The following is a 25,030-nucleotide window of genomic DNA, read 5'->3' as shown; positions in this document are numbered from 1 at the left end:
GCTGATAACCTGATAATCGGTACTTATTGTATAGCAATATAATATTTCCCACAGAACGTAACCAAAAGTTAGCGTGCAATAAATTCTAATATTGCACTAGTGCAATAAATCTTCGATATTTATGACGTCATCAACGACAAAATCTTATTTTAAACCATTTTTTACTTTCAAATATTATATTGCTATACAATAAAAGGGTTATTGCATGAATATTGGGGAATATTGTCCCTCGTAGAACATATATTGCACTCGCAAGCTCGTGCAATATAAAATTCTACTCGAGACAATATTCCCCAATATTCATGCAATAACCCTATAATATTTATAATATGGAATTAAACAGACATACTTTTCTGCAATGACTAGAAGTATAAGGGGAGGGTTGTGATCCAAGAAACATGTTTAACCCCGCCGCATTTTTGCGCCTGTCCCCAGTCAGGAGCCTCTAGCCTTTGCTTGTCTTGTCTTGTTTTTGTTGTTGTTTCTTGTGTACACCTTGGAGTTTAGAATGACGTTCATTATCATTGAACTAGTTTATGTATATGTTTAGGGGCCAGCTGAAGGACGCCTCCGAGTGCTGGCATTTCTCGCTGCATTGAAGACCTGTTGGTGACCTTTTGTTGTTGTCTGTTTTATAGTCTATGTTTATTTCCTATTCCCCATTTCAATTCTCAATATTTTTCATATAAAAATCTAAAGACACGAGTTTGTTTCTATTTATATCAATATTTTAATTGTCTTTATATCGCTTATTTGACTCCTCTGTAGTTTATGGCGTTTAGACTACAATACACACGAGTTTAAATATTCTCGAGCCCATGTCCTGTTAATTGTTTATTTTATACTTCTTATAATGTGGGAAAATGTTTGAATACATTCAATTTGTCAGAAATTAAAATATAATTTGAGTCAAATTGGTTAACATGAATTTCACTGCTAGTGTCCCTTTAAGGGGATTCACACGTTTCTTCGTGTTACATATTATGTGGTATTTTCGTATGATTTATTCTAACTATTGTGTGTTAATTGTCGTGTTTAATAGAAGAATCAAAATATCAACATACGGTCTTCAACTGTAAGAACAGTGTCGACACCAAATGATAAACTTCCAATTGGAAGTCCAGGATTATTCATATTGCAGAAAGCGACCATTAGAACTGAAATGCCCAAGGTAAACATCAGTATACATAAAACGACTATTATTTACAAAAGTGTATATTGAAACGTTGTAATTGGTATACTCGTTCTAATCAATGGAAAGCTGATCAATGACGGAATTACATATTTGGCGCACAAATAATGAGACTGACCGTGTTAGACTTGAGATTTTGGAACAACGAATTTGTTAAATATAGTACCATCTAAAATGCTGCTTTACACATGGCAAATTGTTAACGTTAAAATACTATGGCATGGTAAATGTAATTAGAAACCCAAATTAAAGATACAAATTCTATTTTTAATTAATTAGGTTTAATCATAAGTTACTATTCTAGGTTAAATTAATGTTCTTTAAGGTTATGTTTATTTCTAAACAATTGTAAATACTTTCCATTCCTAGATATTAAAGTTATGTTTTAACATAGTTAAATTAAACTTACAAAATCATATCAGTTATATACCTTATGTACATATATATAACTGTTATCAAGCTTACGAGATGAACAATCATCAAACTTATGTTATAGTAGGACGTGTTTGTTTATTCATAACACAAATATTAAGGAATTAAAACACAAGAAACATCATGGAAAAGGATGTCGACAGTAGCTGTCAAGAATTAGAAAATGATAAGGGTAAAGATGACATTTCATTTATTGTTTTGTGGTATTTTTTTTTCAGTTTGGGAAGAAATGTGTTTTGATAACATACATGGAACCAACTCTTTTTTCAGTTTGGGAAGAAATGTGTTTTGATAACATACATGGAACCAACTCTTTTTTTTAGTTTGGGAAGAAATGATTTTGTATAACATACATGGAACCAACTGCTATTGATTTATAGTTTACCATGTTGTCCTGTAACACACCTACACCCAACTTTACAGTATTCCCTTTTAAACGCGATAAATCTCCGGGTACATTGAAGAACTGTTGGTGACCTTCTGCTGTTGTCTGCTCTATCATCTATGTTCGGGTTGTTGTCTCTTTGGCACATTCCCCATTTCCATTCGCAATTTTACATACATAGCTTTGCATTGCTTATATCCACTTCATATGCATGTAAACTCTGGTTGATAGTTGGCTATTAGATGTCTTACCACATCTCTTTGTTCTAAGTTGCATGGATGCATAACCCAAACTTTTTTCGACAAAAACAACGAAAATTAGAAGGAACATTTCTGGCTTTACATGCACTTCAATCTAATTAAAATTAAATCCTTTAATTGCTCCAGTTCTGATATGTCGCGCATCAAGGCTTGATGCGCAACATATCAGAACAGGAGCAATTAAAGGATTTAATTTTAATTAGATTACATGCACTTCTGAGGACATGGGATGTTTATTATTAATTGCAAACTTCAAATGTAAAAGAAAGCGAATGATTACTAGTATTTATTTTAAAAAATAATATTTTCCCAAAATTAGTATTTATAAACAGCTAGGTATTTTATATTCCTTTCCTTACACAAGTAAAGGAAACTTGTTGTTGAACATGTCGAACTGTAAAAATGCATGTTATAAATTCGTTATTTTATTTAACTATGTGACGTTACATAACCAACAGTAAGTCAATAAAAAAGTTTGAAATGCTTACAAGAATGTGTACGACATTCAATATGATTCAAATTTTAAAGATAATTATAATATACTTGTATCTGTTCTAAAAAGATAAATTTGTTATGATTAAACAGTAAAATTGTCATTATCTCAAATTTTCTATAGATACAGTAACACTTTCAGAAACTGTTTTATCGAACTCTTTATTGCGTCTTTAATTTTTCCATCAAGTTGATGTCTTAGCACTGTCAAGTATACATGTAGTACTATGAATCGCCTGTACTATGTTTTTTTTTCTGTTTAAGTGTCAATGAAAACTGATAAATGTTAGTTAACCACTGCTTATGTAAGTAAACTACAATGTATATATTATTAATACAATTCATATCAGTGTGTGTACACTGTTTACTATCAAATGTAACATGATAAACTCCTATAGAACACATTTTACTGAACAAATACTAGTACTTTGGTACTGACATTATTTAACAAACTTTTCTAAAATTGTCCGTTTATAAATTTTGAAGTTATTAAGAAACTAAGGCCGTGTACAGTAAACATGTTTACATTTAGTTTATTGTAATGCACACTAGTTTCACATGAAATTTGTTCAGATCTATACACCTTGTTTAGTAACCTGTACATAAGATTTGTTCACATTTGTAAACTTTATGTCGTTTAAATGTTGATTACGTAGATCCGAATTCAACTTTACAAACAACTGTTCTAGCAGTAAGTGAACGACCATTTGACTTTAAAAAAAGGTAGATGAATATTTCTACAATTTGATTAAAAAAAATATCGGGTGAAACAGATGAATAGAACGAACAAATATTTTTAATCAATAGTTTCCTAATACACTATAGTGTTAAATATTAAATTTTAAATTGATACCATCGAAAAAAAAATATATAAAATTTCGCGCGAGAAAAAATTCGGACCCCCCTTTTTTTCTGAAGTAAAGTGGTTACTCCTTTCAGAAAGTCATTTTGGATGATTTGCAGAAGTTTAAAGATGTCTCAATTACACATTGAAAAAAGTAGGCTGCATCAGCGTGCTTACAGACAAAGAAAAAAAAATGCAGTGTTTTAAAAAGGATCACTACCTTTCTATCTTTCCGTTTGTTTCAAATAGTATTTTTTTTCTCTAAGGAGTATTTGGCAAAGGGAGGGGGTAATTGTTTTTTTTTTTTTTTAATTCTAATAGTATTTTAACGGATCTGAGATACTACACAAACAAAAATTTAACATCACTTTTTTCAGTTTTACATTTATGAATGAATCGTTATTTGAGTAAAGACCAGTGGCAAATATTTCTGCCAGTGTGTACGTCCAGTCGGGTCCCTTTTCATACAAATTATGTGTTCGGCAATGATGAACCGATGGATGAGTCTTGATAAGGGTTTGGTAATGCTACATAAAGTGTTTTTATAACAAATAAATATATCAAGTTTGGACAAATATTTCTGTAAATAACTTTATTAATAAGTGTTATAAGTATCAATTTTATTTAAAATTCGTTTCTTTTTTTAAATACATGGGAAAATTACAGTTCTAAATGCCTAGTTTTGTGTACACTTAACCTACACAAGGCCTACATCGACTATCGACTGCATGTAGACAAAACATGATTTAAACTACATGTAGACATTGAGTTTTATCAATGGGAACGTAATTATGTTTAGTTTATGTGTGAGGTACACTAACACAACACCGAGTTTAGGTCAATGTGAACACGGCCTAAGATTTCAACTGCCTCAAGCAAAGTTGACTTTCGATGAATTTTGCTATCTATTTTCGGGATTTTTGTTATAAAGCTCTTCGACGGTTTCGATACTTATATATCTTTGGATTTCAAATGTTTGGCTTTGCGCGTTCCTGATGAATGTAAATCCAGAAAAGCGCTTCGAACGCATGAAATTATTAAACGTGTTGTTTTCAATTTTTCAACATCCTTTTAACGTAATTTACATCACCGGCTTTTAAATTTTTGGTTAAAGAGTTCCTGATGAAGTTAATCTCAAAAACGTTGATGTCTTAGCACTGTCTAGTATAATAATATGAATCGCCTGTACTATGTTTTCTTGTTTACTATGATCTGTCGATCAGATCAACTCGATCAAGTCCGATCAAGACAAATTACGTGATCGGGAGACCGGTCTGACTCAATCAACTATAATGTTCGGGACAGTCTACCCATCGTGATCGAAAAAGCAAGTCACTCGAGAAGAGATCGAGAATTCGTCGAGTACCGGTCGAAATGATTGGGAAAGGATCATCATGTAGTGATTGCGTTTGGTCGCAATACAAAAAAACTTATCAATCAGTACTCGATCACTTCGAATTTTGCTCGACTATAATGTCCGATTAATTTCAGATTAACTCGACCTAAGCCCGATCTTTTCCAGACCACTGCAATTTGTATATTTATGTTCCGGACCATATGAGTATTTGGACCATACGCGTATGGTCATGACCATATGCGTATACTCATATGGTCCGACCATACGCGTATGGTCCGACCATACGCGTATGGTCCGACCGTACGCGTATGGTCGGACCATATGAGTATAATACTCGTTTGGTTATTAACGGGCCGGACCATATGAGTATTTGGACCATATAGGTATATATATTTTTTTCAAATTACATTATAAACGTTTCAATAATACAAAAACTTTATCTAGAAAAACAGTGATGGTTTAAAACATGACAATTTTTGTAATTTTATAATAAAAAAAAATACGTAAAATTTAATATTGATGCCATAGTTAGTTTTCATCGCTAGTTACATTCCTGCATTTAGGTTTGGATGACATTCACTTCCACACGGTATCATAGCTTTTTTGCATTTGGAAGAAATTTGTGCACGTTCTTTTTCATTTACACATTTTGTTTGCGAGTGAAAAACAAGCCTTTTTTGCAGCTGCGTTCAGTGATACCGAGGTCTTTGGCAATTCTGATGTCTACGGTGTTTTTAAAAAGCTCTAGATCTCAAATATCGTAAAATGACTGCAATACACCATCTTCACAACACAACTTAAATAAATTAATAGTATGCTACTTTCCAGTGACTTCTTATGTAACAGTTCATTAAGAAATTTTTGGAATTTAATTTTTAAGTCGACATATTGCCATTACTCGTAATAACAAATCGGTAATGACCATCGGTATAAAATGTATTTACTTTAAATTTGACAATTAAGTAAAATTAAGTAACTATGTGAAACTTTTTATTATTATTTAGCTTTATCTTTTTATTATAATATAATGATAAAATTACCTTTATGATAGCGTATTTTGAATGAACGGTCATACCATATGAAGAGTTTAGAAGTATGAAAAGTAAACTGTAACAGAGTGTTAATTACCCCGACCATACGCGTATGGTCGGACCATATGAGTATATACCCATATGGTCATGACCATACGCGTATGGTCCAAATACTCATATGGTCCGGAACATTTATATTATCCCAGACCAACTCGACCATTACCCGATCCCTTCGCGATCACATTGGACCACTCTTCGATCTCTACTCGGCCATACACGAGAACCAATGACTGCTACACGATTCTCTTAAAGTGTGTGCAGTTCTTATTGACTGTCATAACTATGCTTTCGCAAAAAGATATTGGAAACATTATTTTCAACTGTGCAAGAATTCCTCAATGTACTGTACGTGTCTATATTTTTGCAAGAAAAGGAAACATTTTAAAATCGAGACATAAGACACCAAAAGAACAATTAGACTCGGAGGTCGAAAACAAATCAAAATACTTGAAACGTGACATTAATTTTGCTTTTCAGGTCGTGTTGATTGGGGTAAATTTGAACCAACTATGCGAAAGGCGATGATTTTGGGAGATACATTTAAGGGAGGACCAGATCTGCAAAATCTGATGAGATCCAACACAGTTCTAACATGCGGGATTGCAATACAAAATTGGACCAACACTGAGTTACCTTCTCCTCACTACACATCATTTACAGGCATGCTGTCAATACCACCAACATCTATACCATCAGGAACTATTCAAGCAGTGGTAAGATCAATTATTCAACACAATCCCTTTTATAGTTTAAAAAAAGCCGAAATTACACTAGCACCGTGTACCATTAGTACACCGGATATAAGTACCAACCAAGCGGACATGATCGATTTTAATCTTGCACGGTAACGAAAATCTTTGTTTTCCTTTATTAATATTCAATGTACATTTCTCAACATTTGAAATTCCTGCTCCCATATAATTTTCGCATCGATTTTTTACTATTCATAACACAACTTTAATATTCTAATAAGAACAATTTTAACTTGTACATGCGCAAATACTTTCAATTTCGATACAGTTGTTGAGACATTTACATGTGTTATCTGAAAGAAATCTAATACAGGGCAAAAGTAATGGTTACCAAGCATAACCCCACCTGTGATTACTCATTCCTTGAAATTTTTTGGGTAATAAACGAGTATGAAAATAAAGTTTTTTGTGTACGGTGTACAAAAACTTGATTATGCACCGTACATAAGGATTTATGTGGTCAGCTAAACACCGTACACAACGCTTCTTTGTGGATAAAATATAGAAAAATAACAAATGTATGAAAGATTTTAACGCCAATTATTGAAACTGCTATACTTATTACACTCACACATTTACCTTCTATCAGAAAAAAGTTGCAATGAATATAGAATTATATCGGATGAGACGAGGGCCAACTCCTTTGACAAGTATTTGCACATGCTTTTACTATGTTTTAGTTATCCAACTTGTCTTGGGGAAAACACTGAGACATCTCTAATCATCAACCTACGACCAAATCATTTCTTAAAACAGCAATTATGTTTAGATTGAGGTACACATTGATATTATGTGAACAAAGCAAAGATGTCCGTGACCGTGTAAGATCAAAATCGCTCACACCCGCTTGGTTAGTGCCTATATCCGCTGTACGATGATACACGGTGACAAGGCAGAATAAAAACCATTGCTGTCAAATTTCAAATAAATACAAAACAATCAGTCGACCGTGCGAGGGCTGTTTATCCAGGCAATATCGATAAAAACTTTCATCATCTACACATACTGTGTCTTGTCCTCGGCAGTTGAAATTCTTATATGACGTGCTTCTGTCGCTTTGTGAATAAACCCATGCTCTAAATAAAAAGAACAATATCTGCACATGCGTATATGAGTACTGCAGAATAATTAATTTTATCAAATTGGCATGCATTTTATTTATAATTTTATTAACTAGAATAACTTCAAAACTCTTTAATGATGCACATTAGTGGCGGATTTGGGGAGGGGATTCCGGGGGTTGGAACCCCTCTTTTCTTTGGACGATCAATGCATTTGAATAGGGACATGTAGTTGTATCCCCCCTTTTTGTCCTATGTTAGAATACTCCTTTTCAAAACGGCTGGATCCGCCCTTGCATGTTGTTTCGAATTAATTTATCATTACTATATTGTGTTACAATTTGAAATTGACATATTTGACCTGGATTCGAAAACCGTTCATGTTGGCGTTTCAAAAGTCCTCCCTCTGAAAAATAATATTGCCAGTCGTTTGCTTGTTTACAAAGAAAAAAGGTAGCTTCATGAAAGAGCCTACACAAACGCCCTACACTTATACACATCCGACATAGACATTATCTAAATGTCCTATTCAGAATCGAAATAATTGACACAAGCTATACTATATTGTAGATTTAACGTGGGTATGCATTATATTCGTGCCTTTTTAGCCCTTGTTGTCGCTTGGGCAAATAAATTCACGAACATAATGCCTACCCATGTTAAAAACTACAATAAAGTATAGCGTGGTAACAATTGAGGTCAACACCACTTGACGATAGTAATTTTAAGTATGCGTTAGCTTTTATGCTTCATACTATTCTGACATTGACCTAATGATGTATTTTTTTTTTTGCCTTTTCAAACATGTCATTATTTCTAATTCCTTAGGTCAGTCATAAAAGCAGTATTGGTATAAGAGGATGCAGCGGGCTGATATCGTGGAAACTTAAAACCAGACGTGTTGTTATGGCATGGACAATCCCATACTTTACTTCAAATGCCCTAGCCGTTGGAATAACAAACACTGCCTGCGATGTCCATGATGATAAGTGGTTCAGAAAAATGATGCATGAAAAGAGTGACAATGAAATAACTTTTACGAAGGAAGTTTACCAGAATGGCAAGGCATGCAAAGAGTGTAAGGTTGTATCTTCTGATGGAAAGTATGACGTTCTCGCAACCATGGGGACAAGTGCTAGGTCCGAGATAAAGGTTTGTGTCCGTGGAACCACTTTTGATACATCTCATAAATCTATTCGACCGAAGCAATTTACAACCAACAAATCAAGTAGAAACGACTCTGGTCCATTTTGATTATTAGAAATTTTGTATAGTGTGACATATGTTATATGGTTTACGTAAACGATAATAGTGGTAAAAATGGAGAAGAATAAGCCAAAATATGAAAAAGTTGGAGCATAATTGGCAAACAATATAAAACAAATAAAGAAAATATGGCTTATAAATTTATAGAATACAGAAATAAAGAACACCATTTCTTCCACATTGTCGTATATAGAAAATATCAAATACTATAGGAAAGCGTTTGTATTTGAACGTGCTTACAAAACAGCAAACAATGTGCTGGTGTTACACGTTTGTGTTGTATTAAAATATTAAATACTAAAACTTAGAAAACATATTTGAATTATTTCACATATTGCCCTATAATTACTACAGTACTGAAGATAATAGTAACGAAAGGTACCAGGATTATAATTAAATATTGTAGACGCGCGTTTCATCTTCATGTGCATACGACTCATCAGTGAAGCTCAGATCAAAAACCTATACAACCAAACAAGTACAAGTTTGAAGTGCATTGAAGACTCAAAATTCCAAAATGTTGTGTCAAATACGGTTAAGGTAATCTATGACTAGGATAAGAAAATCATTTTTTCCCGAAAAAAACCCAAAGTAAAACAGGAAATTTATTTTTGAAAAAAGACCATACAAATGATATTCATGTCAAGACTAGTACTGAAGTGCGGACTACTAAGCTGGTGATACACTCGGGGACGAAACGTCCACCAGCAGTGGCATCGACCCAATGGTGTATATAGTAGGTACCAGGATTATAATTTGATACGCCAGACGCGCGGTTTCGTCTACATACAAATCTTCAGTGACGCCCAGATCAAAATAGTTATAAACTCATTCAAGTACAAAACTGAAGAGCATTGAGGACCCAAAATTCCAAAAAGTTGTGTCAAATACGGCAAAGGTAATTTATGCATGGGATAAAAACAAATCCTTAGTTGGTTTTTTTTTAATTCAAAGTTTTGTTTAAAAGATATTTGAAAAAATGACCCTATTATTGATATCCAAGTCAACACCAAAGTGCTGACTACTGGGATGGTGATACCCTCGGGACGAAACGACCACCAGCATTGACCAAATGGTGTGTATAGTTATCAAAGGTACCAGAATTATAATTTGATACGCCAGACGCGCGGTTTCGTCTACTTAAAATCATCAGTGACGCCCAGATCAAAATAGTTATAAACTCAGACAAGTAAAAAACTGAAGAGCATAGAGGACCCAAAATTCCAAAAAGCTGTGTAAAATATGGTTAAGGTAATCTATGCCTGGGATAAAAAAAAAAAAAAAAAAAAAAATCAAAGTTTTGTTAAAATGAATTTTAAAAAATGACCAGCAGTGGCATCGACCCAATGGTGTATATAGTTTTTTTAATACGCCAGACACGCATTCCGTTTACATAAGACTAATCAGTGACGCCCAGATAAAATTGTTGAAACTTCTTTCTATATAAAATAGTAATACATTTAACTAATTTATTACAGTGACAACTATTGCATTAAAGAACCTTGTTTTCATTTCAATCCGTAATATATATACTTGAAGACCCATTGGTGGCCTCCGGCTGTTGTTGTTGTTCTTTTGCTTTTTGGTTGGGTTGCTGTCTCTTTGATATTTTCCCTATTTCTTTTCTCATTTTTATTGAAACAGTTAAAAACCAAAATAATCTGTACGTCTCAATATAATAAAAAGAATGATTATTAGAGAAAAGCAGTCGTAACCGCTTTAATCTGATCAAATTTCTGATCCATGATAACACGCGTGCTCGTGTAGTTCATATAAGTATAACCAAATCAGAGAACTATCATAGTTTAGTTAGATTATAATCGCCAAAAGTTAACTGAATGGGGTATAAATGTCACGTGGTAATCATCTTTGGATCTGTGTGCAAATAAAGCCATGCCACACCAAAAGCATTTAAATGTCATGAGTTCGAAGCACTTTCCTGAATTAACCTTTTAATTATCATAAACGCCCAAAACCGAGTACTAGTAATCGAAAACCAATGATGTATTAGAAACAACCAAGTTGACAAGCTATACTACCAGAAAAGGACTTGCATGATATAATAGCCAAACCCATATAACTATATATATTATAAAGGTATACTTTGCTTTGAGGGAGTTGAATTTAAGGTGATAATGATAGCAATTTGATGACAGTGGTGATTTGACATCTTTGACAGAACAAACATGTCTCTAGCTATTAGATACAGTACTAGTTATTGATGTGTGTTTATCTTTTTTCTACATTGCTGTATGTAAAAAGGAGGAGGTTGAGATCTCACTGAAAATGTTATACGACGCCGCATGCTTGCGCCTGTCCTAAGTCGAGAGCCTCTGGTTTTTCTTAGTCCTGTATGATTTTAAATTATAGTTAATTTATATGTTTTGGAGTTTAGTATGACGATCATTTTCACTTATTTAGTGCACTTTTTATTGGGCGCTAGTTAAAGGGTGGTATTTTCTTTTGTTCTTCTATTCCCATCGGTGGCGTTCTGCTGTGTTCGGCTTATTTGTCTCTTTGACATATTCCTCATTTACGTTCTCAATTTTATAGACAATTCTTAAGCAAACAATATGTAAAGGCTTCAATGGAATGTGAAAGCCTTTACGTATTCTAATTGTAATATTTTTCGAAATAACTTTGTAGGTTTATTACTTAACTAAGACAACACTTCAATTTGCGTGAAGTCGATAATTATAATAAAAATAATTAAGTAAGCCATATCACCTGCATGACGCAAACCCCAAAGGTATACAGGGAGAGAAGTATCATTTCTATTCTAAACAAGAACTGCACTAGATTTCACAGTAGAACTAGAATGTGTCCATAGTAAACTGATGCTCCACTCCCGCTTTCATTCTTATGATGTATGAACCGTGAAATTGGGGTCAAAACTCGAATTTGGCATTAAATTTAGAAAGATCGTTTATATCATGAGAAACCTGTGTTTTCATCTTCAAGTTTATTGGACTTCAACTCCCATCAAAAACTATATTGACCAAAAAAATTGAAACAAGAGCGGGACAGACGGACTAACAGATCTAGACACACTGACCGAAAAGCATAATACCTCTAGGTTGGCCATAAAAAATCAAGATGTCGCGTTAATATTTGAATCCACTTTGAAGTCTTTCATTTAATTTGTTTTCTTCAAATCGGAGATGACTTGATCTGAAAGGGTTTTAGTTATGGGTATTTTAGAAGATTTTCTGGAGTATCAACCCACTTATATCTAATAAAACCAATGATCTAGTCAATCATAAGTATTTTCCTCTATAACTGTATATACTCGTAATTGATTCAAATTCAATACAAAAAATAATAAAGCGTAGTTTATTTTGGAAATATATGTTTATTATGTCGCAGTTAATTTTCATTCAGTTCTATTTTTTTTGTTTGTCCGTTCTAATCTAAATACAAGTGTTGAGAATCTTTTGAAAGTCATTAAACCATTGGATAACTGGCCAGGCTCACTAAACCATTGGATAACTGGCCAGGCTCACTAAACCATTGGATAACTGGCCAGGCTTACTATACCATTGGGTAACTGGCCAGGCTTGCTATACCACACTGATTTTTCTTATTTCTTGACATCATAATGTAACCATTCATTCCCCAGGAGGTGCCCCAACTGAAAATAAAAACAGAAATAAATTTTTAAAACATTGACATAACATTTAGTATCTGCCTATGTATTTTATACATATATGGCATTTTTTTCTTAATATGTCTACTTCCATTGATTCAAAAATAATCGTGTTCGAAAAAAAAATCGAAAATTGATGACAGAAGTTACAATCCTCTTTATATTCTCTATAACTTTTTTTTAAATTGTAAGGGTAACTATTAGTATTACATGTACTTACAAAACTGTAAAACGTTGCAAGAATCGTTGATAAAAATATTTGATTCGATCTATATTTTTTTATAATTTGAAACATAATTGCAACAAGGCATGCATTGAAAGTTGTCTCGTTGGCACTCATATCACATCTTTTTATATTTATTGGTGTAAAACTTATCTGTTTGAAAGTTACTCATTTACTCACTTTCCTTACACTTTTGGAAATAAAATAAAAAAAGACAAGTGAATTATCAGACACGGCATACCAATCTAACAAATATAGATATCTTTCTGTCTAAAACATATGCAAAGCAATATAACAGACTACAATAAAATTGATTATGGAAATGGGGATACTCATTGGCACTCACACCACATCTTCCTATATCTATATAATAAGTCGAAATTCTCAAAAGACAACAATCCGACCAAAGAGCAGACAACCTACCTGTTCTTAGCTAGCCAATATTCTTTCCCTTTGTACGTTCCATAACCAGTGACCAGTAATGTATGAGAAAGTATTGTTGACGAACATTTAGGTTCATCGTACACTCCACTCTTATACATCCCAAACGAGGCTTGATTAGCATCTACAGCAACAGCCACTGGACCAATTGACCCAACAGCCACGTAGAGGTCATCTTCGTTACCCTTTTTAATGTCGGTGTATCCTCGGCAAGTTGCTCCAATCGTGGCGTTATTAAAACGACATTTTTCGTTCTGAGAAAAAAAAAAAATCATATTGTATTCATTCATGAATTGGTGTACCTAGAACTATAAGGATCGAAGAAATATGACATATTTATCAAATTCTTATACCCCCGGCAAGTTGATCCAATCGTTACGTTATTAAAACAATATGTTTCTTTCTGAGAAAAAAATAAAATTTGATTGTTATAACGGTATTTTTCAGTGTAAATGTATGCACTGTCGTAACTCAAGAATCTAGAGGACTACGTCCTCAGTAATATCTATCAGAATTTCGGGTGTATTTTAGTCTAATAAATTATCGCCATCTAACTTAATTGCGAGAAGACCACTGGAGAAAGCAGTGTTAACCGTTTATTTCAGATTTATTGTAATGTGTATATTCTAGTATGTATCAAATATGAGAATTTGAGTCAAATTAGTGAACATGAATTTGACAGTTAGTGTCCCTTTAATAATATGAATGACTCTCTGTTTACAAAATTTGAAATTATTTGAAATACTAAGGCTTTTCTACCCCAGGCATAGATTACCTTAGCTGTATTTGGCAAAACTTTTAGGAATTTTGTCCCTCAATGCTCTTCAACTTCGTACTTTATTTGGCCTTTTGAACTTTTTAGGATTCGAGCGTCACTGATGAGTCTTTTGTAGACGAAACGCGCCTCTGGCGTATAAACAAAATTTAGTCCTGGTATCTATGATGAGTTTATCTTAAAGCCTTTTCTAGACTCTTAAAGCCTTCATTTTTTACATGAATAAGGCCGTTAGTTTTCTCGTTTGAATTGTTTTACATTGTCTTATCGGGGCCTTTAATAGCTTACTATATGCGGTATGGGCTTTGCTCATTGTTGAAGGCCCTACGGTGACCTATAATTGTTAATGTTTGTGTCATTTTGGTCTTTTGTGGATAGTTGTCTCATTGGCAATCATACCACATCTTCTTTTTTATATTTACTTTATTTGTGCTTTGATTTAAGAGAGATATACCTTGCCAACATATGGATAGGATTTCCACGTGTCAATTCCATGATGTTTACGTATAAATTCGTAGCTTTTATCTATAAATCCACCTTCACAGCCTTGATTACCTAAAAAAAACATTATTTATTTCAGATGTTTTCTTTCTTCATTTCTCGTGTCAAAAATTAAAAATACATTCAGGTTTTTAAAAAAAAAAAAAAATTTCATGGATACCATTTTTGTGGTTTTAGGAATACTTGCATATTTGTGGATATTTAATATCTTGGTTTTTTGAAAAGTCGGCACACATTCCATTCCTATACGAGTTTGAAGGAGGGAAAATCATTTCAATGTGTACAGTAATCTGTGATAGCAAGACCATACATATGCATACACGGTACTCTTGTTGTTGCAGCCCTTATTGCAGCTCGGTTAAGAAGACTCAACTATGTAAAGATAAAAGAGAAGATGTGGTATGATTACTAATGAGACAACTGTTCACAATAGACCAAAATGACACAGACATTAACAACTATAGGTCACCGTAAAGCCTTCAACAATGAGCAATAGTCATCTCCAACGACAGTGACTAATGTTTAATAAATGAATCCACAGTGTCAATTTATAAAAAAGTGGATGTGTAACCGCCAATGAGACAACTCTTCACACGAGACAAAATAAAACAGAAATTAACAACTGTTGGTCACCGTACGCCCATCAACATAAGCAACGCCTACACCGCACAGTCAGATATAAAAGCCCCCACCCCACACCACACCAAAAAAAAAAAATTAAATTAAAAAAATAAAAATAATATTAAAACAAATTGTATGCCTAATCAAGTAAAATCATTTAAATCACTGTGACCTACCGACAGATGTTGAGCAGTCCATTAAATCCTGTACAGACAATGGGACTAATTTCTGATGAGCTCTAAACCACTGGCCTTCTAATGCTCCTATCACAGAAAAGGCCCAGCACGATCCACATTGACCCTTGAAAATTTATAAAGTGATAATTAATATATAAATCTTTATTGCAAAATTACACCAATAAGGGTCAAACAATACAATCAAACAATAATTTTATACAATATATATAAAACGGTGTATAAAAAGAATATCATAAATAAAAAATTACAAATTTTCTGACATTTTTCGTTTAGGGAGCTACCATTTGATTTTTAGGGGGGGGGGGGGCTAGGATGAAATTTGAAAAAAAATAGGCAGGACAGGAGTTTTGAGTTAAAAAAAAAAAGGCAGGATGAGACACTTGCAAAAAAAAAAAAGTCAGGATGACAATTTATGTAAAAAAAAGTCAGGATAAACTATAAAAAAAAATTGCCCCCCCCCCCCCCCCCCCATAAAAATCAAATGGTAGCTCCCTTAGTTTATTCACCACTGTTATAGACCTTAGACAATTCAGACCTTAGTCTACATTTTACAGTTTGAAACAGAAATACAATCCTTTTATGCGACACAGTTCATTTTTAACACGCAGTTTTCTATGCATTTGAATATGAATATTTGCACATATTTCGAATGACTTTAAACGATTTTAAATTAAGTACCAAAGAATTCGATCATCTTTTCGATTTTGTCGCTGTGAGTGAGAAACATGTTTAACAATTACCGGTAATCTTTCCTTGGTTTTAGTTTTGGACATGTACATACCTGGGTTCCAACTTCTGTAACATATCCTAATGCTGTCCAGTTCATTGTGTCAGGTAGTCGTCCAGCCTCCACTGTTGGTACAAACAGTTTCCCCGGTGTTGGGTTAGCCGATATTTTTAAACCCGTCATTGTTTTTACAAATTCCTCATGTTTCTGTAAAGTAATAAACCTACTTTAAAATCATATAAACTATAACTTGTGATTATTAGCATATTTTGAATATTGAAAAAATGAACGTTCAATGTATCAAAACTTATTCTTTGAAAATACTTTATATACTCTCAAAATTTAACAACTTTCGTGCATGGATAATGCTTGCAGTATACGCAACAACCAAGGGTGGTGGGATAACTACAGTTTAACGTAAGTTGTAAATATCTTTTCTTAGACTATACTTTTAAATTGATGTATCCCTTTGGGAGTGCTCCTGAGAGAGGAGGACATTACCAGTAACAGTAACAGTAACAGCATGCATACTCATCATTATCGTTTCGTCAGACTTCATCAATGTTATAAAATAATTTTGTATATTTATATATCAGTTCTTTAGGGACACCAAGCATTTTGTGTTAGGGATGAATGATATGTTATTTGTATTAAAACCCGACTAATGCAGATTTTTGTACAGGCTGCTTTTAAAATACGTTTCCAATGGGAGTTAGGACAATAGTTCACACGTAAACATTTAATAAAAGAATAGTTCTTCAAACGTGAAAATATCACAGAAATAAAAAGTGGTTGTAAATTCAATCTTGTCAAATATGCCACCATCCGTATCAAAATATAATTTAAAAATATAAATACGATAACACAAGTAGAAATTCGTTTTGCTAAAAAGTCCATAATTTGTTTTTCAAACTGGCGGCAGGTCCTTACCATATCACTGTAGCTATTAAGTCCCATGGTATAGGTATGGAGATCTGCTGCAGCCTCAGCATTGTGTTTCTCGATGTATTTGTTATTGTCTTCCCAAATTATGCGTCTGAAATAAAAATAAATCTTAAGGTAACCATTCTACAATACGCCATCTTGTATTCACTTGTGCTGTCACTAGTCAGGTTAATTGTAGCAATCATGAAAATATCTCGAACAGCTTAACGCAGATTTAGCCTACTTAGTAGTACAAATAATTATTACACATTGGAAGACTTCAAACGCTTTACTACGAGTTTATAAATCAAAATATATGGAATACAATATCTAGTCAGCAGACGTCATGATTATTTGGAACATATTTAGACATGAGGATACAGTGACAAATTTATATGGAGCGTTCCTGGTCCCTCTTATGGAGCTTAATTTATATGGATAATCTAGACATTTCACCAGTTCCTGTACAAATTCTGTTTAGTTTTAAATCATGGATCCACATCTGGCATGTGATACAAACATGTATCAGGAACAAACCAACAGTACGATTTTAACAATATCATTATAATATTTATTCTTAACACTAAAAGATTAAGCTTGATACACTTAAAAATAGTAATTTATATTTAGAATTGTCCCAAATCAGTATTAATTTTCAACAGTTATTGATAAGTCCCTTGTTCTTTAGGAACATGGGGATCATGATAGTTTAAAGAGTTTTTAGCTGACTATGCGGTATGGGCTTTGCTCATTGTTAAAGGCCGTACTTAGTTTGAGTGTTTCGAGGTCCTTTGTTATGCTTACTTACAATAAATGATACGGTTTGCTCTTTAGTTCCACGGTGACATATACATTTTCACATCTTAGTACTTTTGTCCTGTGGTAGACTGTATTTTATAGGTTTTACAGTAATTTTGTATATTTTTATTTTTAGTTTATTGTGTTATATTTGTATATTATATGACTTGTATTGATTAATTAAGGGTATAGTATATTAATTGCAGATTGTAATTAGTTGATTAGTCTATAGATATGCTTTGTTCATTTTATTTACGTATTTGACAGTTGGACTTATTGACATACATTTTCTACTGGTTTGGGTAACTTTGGTTTGACTGTAGTTTACTTCAAAGGTTTTCTTTTTATGCTTCAGTGGACCGCACACTTTCTTTATTTCTATTGGTCATTATATTTTGGCGCTTAATTTCTTTTGTTCTTTTATGCTGGTCATCACTTTTCTATATACTGGTGGACATATTGATATTTGCTTGATGTAATTCTAAGTTTGAACCTATATTCGTTATTAGTTTTTTCTCTATTTTATATTCAGGTATATTTTAAATAATCCTGGGATGATGTGAAATAAATTCCATATAGATAATTCAGGAGGCCTTTGCACCTCATGCGAGGGTATTTTTATATATATTTGTTATTTCCTGAAGTTAGTCCAGAAATAAAAGGAACCACCTTTAACAAAAGTATTGTGTTTCAATAAGCCCTTGAAAGTGCTACTATAGTCCCGAGGGCAAACCGTATCATGTAAAATAGCGACTGTCTTATTGGAAATCATACCTCGCCTCCTTATTCAATACTGGTATTATCTAGTTCCCCCTCCCCAAACTTTGTAGTTATCCAATTGAAATTCATATATTATGTTGGGGGGGGGGGGGGGGGGGTTTGTTGGGTTTTTTTGCCTAATAAAATTGTCTTTTGGTTTGTGTTATTAAAATAGAATATAAAATAATGCTTTAAGTATGGTGTGTGTTCCTTGATTTTTATTATAATAACGAATAACAATTCAACCAATAAAATTGAGAATGGAAATTGGGAATTGGGAATGTGTGAAAGACACAACAACCCGACCATAGAAAAAACAACAGCAGAAGGCCACAAACAGGTCTTCAATGTAACGAGAAATTCCCACACACAGAGGCGTCCTTCAGCTGGCCCCTAAACAAATATATACTAGTTCAGTGATAATGAACGCCATTCTAATTTCCAAATTGTATACAAGAAACTAAAATTAAAATAATACATGCCTAACAAAGGCCAGATCTACTTGTTGCACGTACCTGTATTTGTCTTCTATTGAATTATAATTTTTGGTATACTGTTGTTTATATAATTGCCATTCAGCATCTGTTGTTGGTTTGGATGTCACCTGACATGTCAAATATGATAATACGGTAAATAGTATCAACTGCATCTGCAAAAATAGGCCGTTAAAGTCATTTAGTAATAAATGCTTCGGACAAGTGGCATAATAAACATTTTATTTCATATGAAAATGTGTCATGCATCTATTTAGTTGTATTCTCTGTCATACCTTTTATTCTATTAATTTCTTCCGACTTGTTTTACATAAATTGTCGTACTGCCTTTTTTGTTAACTCACTGAAAACTCCAGTCCTGCCCTTTTTTTAAAGGAGTAGGTCCGGTAAGGACCGATTTTGGCCTCAAATTTCAGGTTCATCTGTCGAAAGATTTGGCCACTTTTTGACCATTAAAAACGGTCCGATTCAAGCTCAAGTATGAAAAATCTATCAAATATGCCGAAAAATGTAACTTTTCAGATGTTTTTTTTCAAATGAAAGTGGCCGCATCCGTGTTCATCCTCAACCTTTATATATGAATTATGTATTATCATAAAATACAACTTGCATTTCAATATTAAGGATGATCACGAATGCGGCCACTCTCGTTTTACACGAAAACCGTCTAGAATTTAACTAAAATGCTAGAATTGCGAAGATTTCAGTAATTTAGCGTGACTTAATTTAATGGTGCTAGTACCCGATATATGTGCATTGTATTGTCAAAAACAGCCAGTAGATTTATGTAGCAGAAGCATTCTTCTGTCCAATAAATAACTAAAAGTGTACATTTTAACAATTTTGGAAAACTGCTATATTTTGGGGCCAAATAGGGGTCTTACTGGACCTACTACTTTCATCCCAGCCCCCCCCCCCCCCCTGAAATTAAATGGTAGGCTCCATTTAGTAGTTTCGAATCAATCAGACATACATTTGTACATCTATTTTGATCATAATAAATTGATCGATTGTTGAAATTGTCACAAAGGATATAAAGGGATAAAAATCCAGTGTTTACAACACTATTATTTTTTTTTTTTTTTTTTTTTTACCAAAAATCGCTACGATAATATCTTTTAAGCGATACATATTGTATATTGTGTCACGTGCATGTTAATTTTCTCATGACTTTTGTCATGGATTTCATCGTCTCAGTTCATGCAGTACATACATTTACATGTATTTTATCTGATTATATTTTAGAACATAAGATATCACTGATCACAAAATTTATGATCAAAGATATTTTGTCTGTGGTACATGTAGTCTAATTTTGTTTAATATGATCATAATGTAAGGGGGCTACCATTTGATGTTTATGAGGGGTGGGATGTATGAATACATAGGCAGGTTGAGCAACTTGGCAAAACAAGGCAGCATAACAATTTATGTATAAAAAGACAGGACTGAATAGAGTGAAAAATAAAAATCATGACAGTGATAACAATTAAAAAAAAACGAATTCGAATTGAGGACAAATCATTGCCTCAAAAAAACAAATGATAGCTCCCTAATCGTTTATCAACTTCATTGGCGGATCCAAGGTAGCCCTTCGATCGATAGAAATAAAACAAAATCTCATGGTTTTTGCGATAAATATGATTTTTGTGTTTTAAATTATCCATTGTTTTCGCCTGCATGGTAGTAGCCCCCCTTGCCAGTAAGTATTTAATAACCTTGAATTACATTGTTTTTTTATATATCCTAGATCTGCCCCTAGGTAGCACAATTATGAATTGGCTTACCTTTCAATATGTGTATGACAGCAAGCCTTCAGTTTAAATTTGTGTTTAAATCAAAGTCATCGGTTGATGTACACTTAAATGATTAGATTATAATTCTTAAATATTTAATTTTTGTTATCACATAATGTACATGTATGTCCTATATGATCAAAATCATATGATTAAGTCAATGCACGTGACGTTGATTAGGTCTTTTTTTTTATTTTGTACGCTCGCTTTGGTAGATCAGATGGACTTTTTTTCTAATATTGCTAGCTCACCGTTTTTTTTTAATACATTTTTATCTGAACATGTGTGTCATATGAACAAAATCATATGATTAAGTCAATGCACGTCACGTTGATAAGGTTTTTTTATTTTGTAGGCTAGAGTTGGGTCAGATGAACTTTTGCTAATTTTGCTCTGTCACCTTTTTTTGTATTTTTTCTCGCGTTTTTATTCTACCATAATATTTGATATATTTTCCACACACCCCTTTTTCTCCTTTTGCCATTCTGTTGGTATCAACTGTTTTTCGTCGTGTATATTGTAAAAATTAAGGAAGCTGGCTTGTCATGTTTTGGATTATTTTTCAGATTTTCGGAATCCTCTGGTTTTATCCATTTGAATGCCTTGGAAAAATTTGCCCGGTGATCCCCATTTTTCTTTATAATGTCTGATAATAAACCATATGTAAAATTCTTATAAAATTTTAATTACTTTCTAAAAGTTTTTGAGAACTTCAACTTGTCAATGATAAAGCTATGAAAAGTCAAGATAGAATATTTCCCGCCAAAATTTCAATAGCTCATATCTCGAAAACAAGCACGGTGACCTACACATTTTTTTTGCTTTTTAGATTCCTTAATTAATTCCCTAACAATATAAACTAGTGTTATGAAAAGACTTAGTTAATTACTTTGAAACTGAGAAGCGAACTCCCTCAAAGTACAGCTGTTACAATAAACGGACATTATTGTATGTTGCAGTTTCCCCTGTCTCCCCTGTGTAGTAATAAATTATAAAACAAGTGCCAGGTAACGCAATATTTAGAAAATAAACAAGCATGTGTCCATAGTAAACGGATGCCACACTCGCACTATCATTTTCTATGTTTAGTGGACCGTGACATTGGATTAAAATCTCTAATTTGGTATTTAGATTAGAAATATCATATGATAGGGAATATGAATATTAAGTGTCAAGTTGATTGGACTTCAACTTCATCAAAAACTACCTTGACCAAAAACTTTAACCTGAAATTTGCACTATCATATTCTACCTTCAATAAACCATGAAATTGGGGTCAAAACTCCAATTTGGCATTAAAATAAGAAAGATTATATCATAGGGCACATGTGTACTAAGTTTCAAGTTAATTGGACTTCAACTTCATCAAAAAATACCTTGACCAAAAACTTTAATCTGAAGCGGGACAGACGGACGAACGAACGGGACTCACAAATCAGAAAACAGAATGCCCCTCTACTATCGTAGGTGGGACATAAAAAGTGAATTAGCCATCCACCTAGTAGCCAGTTGTGATACTGTCATGGTTTATCAAAGCGCTGGAGTACTGTCAACAAGGTTTAGCCAGTTATGTAGTATTGTCCTAGTGTAGCCATATCGAACATTGTCGTTGTTTAACTAGCGCTGGAATACTACCATGGTTAATCCAGGACTGTTTAGTAAGTGTTGTAGTATTGTTCTAGTTTAGCCATGGGTTGATTGGGCATTGTCTTTGTTTTAGCTAGCGCTGGAATACTACCATGGTTAATCCGGGACTGTTTAGTCAGTGTTGTAGTATTGTTCTAGTTTAGCCATGGGTTGATTGGGCATTGTCTTTGTTTTAACTAGCGCTGGAATATACTACCATGGTTAATCCGGGACTGTTTAGTCAGTGTTGTAGCATGTTCTAGTTTAGCCATGGGTTGATTGGGCATTGTCTTTGTTTAACTAGCGCTAGAATACCACCATGGTTAATCCGGGACTGTTTAGTCAGTGTTGTAGTATTGTTCTAGTTTAGCCATGGGTTGATTGGGCATTGTCTTTGTTTAACTAGAGCTAGAATACCACCATGGTTAATCCGGGACTATTTAGTCAGTGTTGTACTATTGTTCTAGTTTAGCCATGGATTGATTGGGCATTGTCGTTGTTTAACTAACGCTGGAATACTACCATGGTTAATCCGGGACTGTGTATTCAGTGTTGTAGTATTGTTTTAGTTTAGCCATGGGTTGAACATTGTCGTTGTTTTAGCTAGCACTGGAATACTACCATGGTTAATCCGGGACTGTTTAATCAGTGTTGTTGTATTGTTCTAGTTTAGCCATGGATTGGGCATTGTCCTTGTTTTAGCAAGCGCTTGAATACTGCCATGGTTAATCCGAGACTGTTTAGCCAGTGATGTGATATTGTCTAATTGGCAATTATAAATCTTCTTTTTATGTATTTTTTACTTATTGACGTTGTAAAATACCAATTACTTAATATAAAATCTATTTTACGGTTAACCATAGCAAAACAAAGACTTTTTTTTATGTTTATAGGACTTGAAAAGGTTGTAATTGTTTTCATGGATCTGCAACTATTGATTTTGTTCCTTTGACGGGTTTCAAAATATCGTTTCATTCATCTTTGTTTTTTGCAACCTTATTTTATTACATTTTGCCTTCAAATATTATATTAATGTATCAGTATCTTCTGGTTAGTTAATGCAGAACCTAACACTACAGGGAGATAACTCTGTAAAGTCAGATGATCGTTTAAAATACATTGTGTTGTTAAAGGAATATTAAGCTTCTCAGATCAAAATTGGTGTTTGTCAAACTGCTATATAATAACCAGTGTAATTTTCTGACAAAATGGTTGGTCCAAAGTTTTTGAAATTTTTATATTTTTGTTAAAAGGTCAAAGTAAATACTTGGACAAAATTTTATGAAAATTAAAATTTAATTTTAGTCAAAGTGTTGGGTACCAACTTCTCCAAGACGATGTTACTACAATGGCAAACGGCAGTATGTTTTATGCGCTTGTTTGTTTATAGCTCTAGAACGTTTTCGGTCCTTAGTTTCACTTTACATATATCCCGCTTTGAGCGTTCCTAATGAACGTACATCCAGAAAAGCGCCACATAAGCATGAAGTTTATATCGTGTTGTTTTGGTACAATCTTCAATACATGGCACTTGTTTCCTTTATAGTATTAGATATAAACCAAATACAAAAACTTTAGTAGTCTGATGTTATTTATCTATTATTGTCATTTTATTTATTTTCTTTGGTCACATCTTCTGACATCAGACTCGGACTTCTCTTGAACTGAATTTTAATTTGCGTATTGTTATGCGTTTACTTTTCTGCAATGGCTAGAGGTATAGGGGGAGGGTTGAGATCTCACAAACATGTTGAACCAAGCTGCATGTTTGCGCCTGTCCCAAGTCAGGAGCCTCTGGCCCTTTTTAGTTTTCAAATTGTATTATTTCATCTTTTAGCTTCATGTGTGACAATTTGAGGTTTAGTATAACGTTCATTATCACTGAACTAGTATATATTTGTTTTTGGGGCAGCTGAAGGACACCTCCTAGTGCGGGAATTTCTCGTTGCATTGAAGACCTGTTGGTGACCTTCTGCTGTTGTCTGCTCTATGGTCGGATTGTTGTCTCTTTGGCACATTCCCCATTTTCATTCTCAATTTTATTTGAAAAGACAAATACACGAAATCCGGATACTTCAAAAGCATAAGTCATTTTTTTTTTTATATCAAATGTAATATAAGGCGGACCTTTTTCAATGGAATACATTATTGAATGAACTAACACAAACTTTTAATTGAAAAGTTTTGTAAAACTTTGTAAGCGGAATAAAAAAAAAAGCGTGTTCCGCTTACACTTTCTATCTTTCTAGTACTGCCTACCCGAAATATTTAATGTATTGGTTGAACTTTGTCATTAAATTCAGACTGCTTCACAATTACTTGCGTACCTACATGTATCAACCCCTTTTTTACGCATCTTAGCGGAAATGT

At 33.4% G+C, this 25,030-nt stretch overlaps 2 protein-coding genes across 2 annotated transcripts; one reads left to right on the top strand and one right to left on the bottom strand.

The window, feature by feature from the left end:
• The first annotated feature begins 1,676 nt into the window (after window positions 1–1,676).
• Window positions 1,677–9,217, top strand: LOC134719591 (uncharacterized). Its single transcript, XM_063582584.1, has 3 exons — window positions 1,677–1,796; window positions 6,531–6,766; window positions 8,695–9,217. Exons 1-3 carry the CDS (start codon window positions 1,748–1,750, stop codon window positions 9,118–9,120), a joined length of 711 nt encoding a protein of 236 aa, XP_063438654.1. The 5' UTR covers window positions 1,677–1,747; the 3' UTR covers window positions 9,121–9,217.
• Window positions 9,218–12,497: 3,280 nt separating this feature from the next.
• LOC134719590 (procathepsin L-like) lies at window positions 12,498–21,158 on the bottom strand. The gene is made up of 8 exons (XM_063582583.1): window positions 21,026–21,158; window positions 19,260–19,393; window positions 17,194–17,299; window positions 16,318–16,470; window positions 15,516–15,639; window positions 14,672–14,772; window positions 13,425–13,696; window positions 12,498–12,763 (listed from the first exon to the last, which is right to left on the bottom strand). The coding sequence occupies exons 2-8, from the start codon at window positions 19,391–19,393 to the stop codon at window positions 12,664–12,666; spliced, it is 990 nt and encodes a 329-aa protein (XP_063438653.1). The 5' UTR covers window positions 21,026–21,158; the 3' UTR covers window positions 12,498–12,663.
• Between the last annotated feature and the right edge of the window lie 3,872 nt (window positions 21,159–25,030).

The sequence above is a fragment of the Mytilus trossulus genome, chromosome 5, assembly GCF_036588685.1.
Source record: "Mytilus trossulus isolate FHL-02 chromosome 5, PNRI_Mtr1.1.1.hap1, whole genome shotgun sequence".
NCBI lineage: Eukaryota > Metazoa > Mollusca > Bivalvia > Mytilida > Mytilidae > Mytilus > Mytilus trossulus.
Note: the sequence above shows the minus strand (reverse complement) of the source record. Positions and strands in the feature narration are given on the sequence as shown.

Bases quoted from the DNA above. Each gene is read 5' to 3' on its own strand.
- LOC134719591 (XM_063582584.1), top strand. From the start codon at position 1,748: ATGGAAAAGGATGTCGACAGTAGCTGTCAAGAATTAGAAAATGATAAG. The intron at 1,797-6,530 runs GTAAAGATGACA...TTTGCTTTTCAG, and splicing joins AGAATTAGAAAATGATAAGG to GTCGTGTTGATTGGGGTAAA. The intron at 6,767-8,694 runs GTAAGATCAATT...CTAATTCCTTAG, and splicing joins CAGGAACTATTCAAGCAGTG to GTCAGTCATAAAAGCAGTAT.
- LOC134719590 (XM_063582583.1), bottom strand. From the start codon at position 19,393: ATGCAGTTGATACTATTTACCGTATTATCATATTTGACATGTCAGGTG. The intron at 15,640-16,317 runs GTATGTACATGT...TAAATTTTCAAG, and splicing joins TTACAGAAGTTGGAACCCAG to GGTCAATGTGGATCGTGCTG. The intron at 14,773-15,515 runs GTAGGTCACAGT...TGTTTTTTTTAG, and splicing joins GGACTGCTCAACATCTGTCG to GTAATCAAGGCTGTGAAGGT.